We start from the raw sequence: 2784 nt of genomic DNA on the forward strand, positions 1-2784 counted from the left end.
TATATATATAAATCTTTCATCAAATTTAAAATGCCTTTACTGTCACTTTTTGTATTTTTTAAATTGTTCTTGTTGAAAAAAAAAAAAGTATTAATTTCTTTCAAAAGAAAAAAATCTTACTGACCCCAAATTTCTCCCTTATATTTTTTTTATGTTCACCTGTATACCTGTAGGAGATTCGTTGCTTAAGCACAATGGAATGAAGTTCACGACAAAAGACAGAGACAACGATCATTCGGAGAACAACTGTGCTTCATTCTATCACGGCGCCTGGTGGTACCGCAACTGCCACACCTCCAACCTTAACGGCCAGTACCTGCGTGGACAGCACACCTCTTACGCCGATGGGATCGAGTGGTCATCCTGGACCGGGTGGCAGTACTCACTAAAATTCACAGAAATGAAAATTCGGCCAACGCGCGAAGAGCGAGAAAGCAAGTAACCGCACACAAAGTCAAATGTAAACGTAAGTTCAAAAAAGAAACATGTTAAAAAGACTTAAATATGGGACTTACGGGACAGTGGTTGTTGCTAATCTGAAAAAAAAGTCACACTGTTGTGTGGCCGTGCTGTAAGTCTTGCCCCCCATGTGATAATCTCTTCATCATCAGGCCTTGAAGTTTCTTTACACCCAGTTGTCGGCTCTCTGCTCAGCCCTGCACTGACTCAACTACTGTCAGACACACTTCAGTTCTGACAAAAATGAGACTGAATCAAGGATCCTATTATCTTGCCATTGGTTAGGGAATTAATTAATGGAGAACTATGTACGACAATGAAATGTTAGAATGGTTCCTTCTGTCAGCAAAGCTCGTTTCTTTTCTCCCTCATATTGTTTAACACACAATTCATATGCCAAATACACATGCCAAGGCCAAATCTCTACTAAGTCTTCATGTCTGAAGAAGAAGGCTAGTACAAAATAAGAAAGTGTGTAAAATGGGAGGGAAATGAAAGAGAGAGAGGCGGTCTTGGAAGAGAGCAGTGCAAAGGTTTCTGTGGGAGTTTGTCTCTCATCTGTCTGACAGGCCATTAGTGAGCATATTGGCCACTTTGTCTGATCGCCATTGCCAAGTGATCATCAGGCAGGCTCTTCATCTGGCACATACGCAGATGGAGGCTGTTTATGCATGTGTGTGAGCGAGATAAAAGGGAAATGTGATATTGTCTCGTCTCCTTCCCGAGCGTGTGTTTCTGACTCAGCACAAGTTTGAGTGTTCTCGAGGAATCACTTTATCGGCCCGACAAGCTCGCTCGAGTGTGTTTACTTAACACTTATTCACACATCATTCGTTCATGCATGCCTTCGGACGCTGTGTCATAATGCTAATTTAAACAAGCCGTCCTGCCCTCTTTTATGTGTGAACGCTAATGTGTATATCAGCTCATTCACTGCCGTCTCTCTCTTTCCCCTTTTGTTCGAGCTGCTCCCTTCATCTCTCGCCCTTTTTTCTCTCCTGGTCTTCTTCTCATTTGTTCTCCCTCCGCTCTCCCTTCACTCCTTTGGTTTGTTTTCTTTGGTCCCCTGTGGCAGTGGAAATGGTCAACGTCATTTAGTACAATTACACTGCTCATTGTTCTCTCTTCTGCTCTTTTCTGACTTTTTCCTTTTCTCCCACTTCTGTACTTCCCGCTTCTGTTTTGTTATTCATCTCTCTCTCAACTTAATTATGTTCCTTTTTTTAAATCTCCATTGTCATAATGATGACAATTTATTTGTACTTTGCTTAAATATTGTAATTTTGAATTAAAAAAGGAGATTTTTACGTATTTAACATGATTAACACACTTAACGTTAATCAAACAAAACAAAAAAAAAAACTTTTGTTCCTTCCCTTGTTTGTTTGTTTATGTATAAAGACAAGCAGTTTTCATGCGGACTTGTGAATGAACTTGTGCAAGTATGAATTAATTGATCTTGGATTTTGAGTTTTACTTCATAAATGTTCCAAGAGCTTTAAGATATGTGTAGATTTCATGTACAGTGTGGATGTCTTTAGAGACTTTTAGCGCATGTGAAAGGTTTCCTTACAGGAAATTGACAAAAGCACACAAATTAAGCAATGTACGATAGAAAAGATCCTCGATATGTCCTGATAATGCCTGTAGTTATGTGACTGGGATGAAATGGATCTGTTGTGTGGGACTGAAGTCTCTGGAATGGACTCTTGTTTTAAATTCTAGTCTGGCAGGAGTGGAGTTAAAATCCGTTAAATGCACACCAACAAATAATGAGCACATTACTCCAGAAAACATGCATGAAGAGGACTGTAAAAGCAACATTACAGGATGTTGTCAAGACTCTTAAATGGACACAAGTGTGTGCTCATGCTTGTCTCTGGAGTCCCCTCTAAGTTTGCCCCAATTTAACTACAAAGTTGCCTCTGTCAGTTTGTGTCTTTGTTGTGTATTTTCCCTTGTACTTATTTTTCTTGTTCTCTCAACTGATTTTTACCCCTCCTCTCATTCTGTGGAATTACATCGCAATCAGCCTCTTTTCTCTGTCACCATGTGCTTCAAAGTTAACCATGCTGCCTGTTCAGCTGTCAATAACGTTTCTCCAGTGCGTTGCCATGGTAATGATCCCCTGAACAAATGCTAACAGGCTGAACAAAGAATGAAGGAAAGAGATGTTAAATTATGTAACAATGTCATGAAACTGAGTCAAGAAAGGACAAAAAGACAAAAAGAAAACAAGAGTGCACATTATAATGGGACAGATACAATTTGAAATCATTTGTAATTAACGGTCTCTGTGAGAATGAGTGTGTGGAAGTGTGTGTG

The 2784-nt window shown here is 39.7% G+C and overlaps 1 protein-coding gene across 1 annotated transcript in view; it reads left to right on the plus strand.

Annotated features, from left to right (window-relative positions):
• Positions 1-1689, plus strand: part of LOC107693814 (fibrinogen C domain-containing protein 1-like) — a 65407-nt gene extending 63718 nt beyond the window's left edge. Inside the window, exon 8 of the mRNA XM_016493336.1 lies at positions 174-1689. Coding sequence (XP_016348822.1) covers positions 174-442 — 269 coding nt within the window. The 3' untranslated portion in view covers positions 443-1689. The remainder of the gene's footprint in view (positions 1-173) is intronic.
• The last annotated feature ends 1095 nt before the right edge of the window (positions 1690-2784 follow it).

Source organism: Sinocyclocheilus anshuiensis, unplaced genomic scaffold, assembly GCF_001515605.1.
Source record: "Sinocyclocheilus anshuiensis isolate Anshui unplaced genomic scaffold, SAMN03320099.WGS_v1.1 scaffold1392, whole genome shotgun sequence".
Classification (NCBI taxonomy): domain Eukaryota; kingdom Metazoa; phylum Chordata; class Actinopteri; order Cypriniformes; family Cyprinidae; genus Sinocyclocheilus; species Sinocyclocheilus anshuiensis.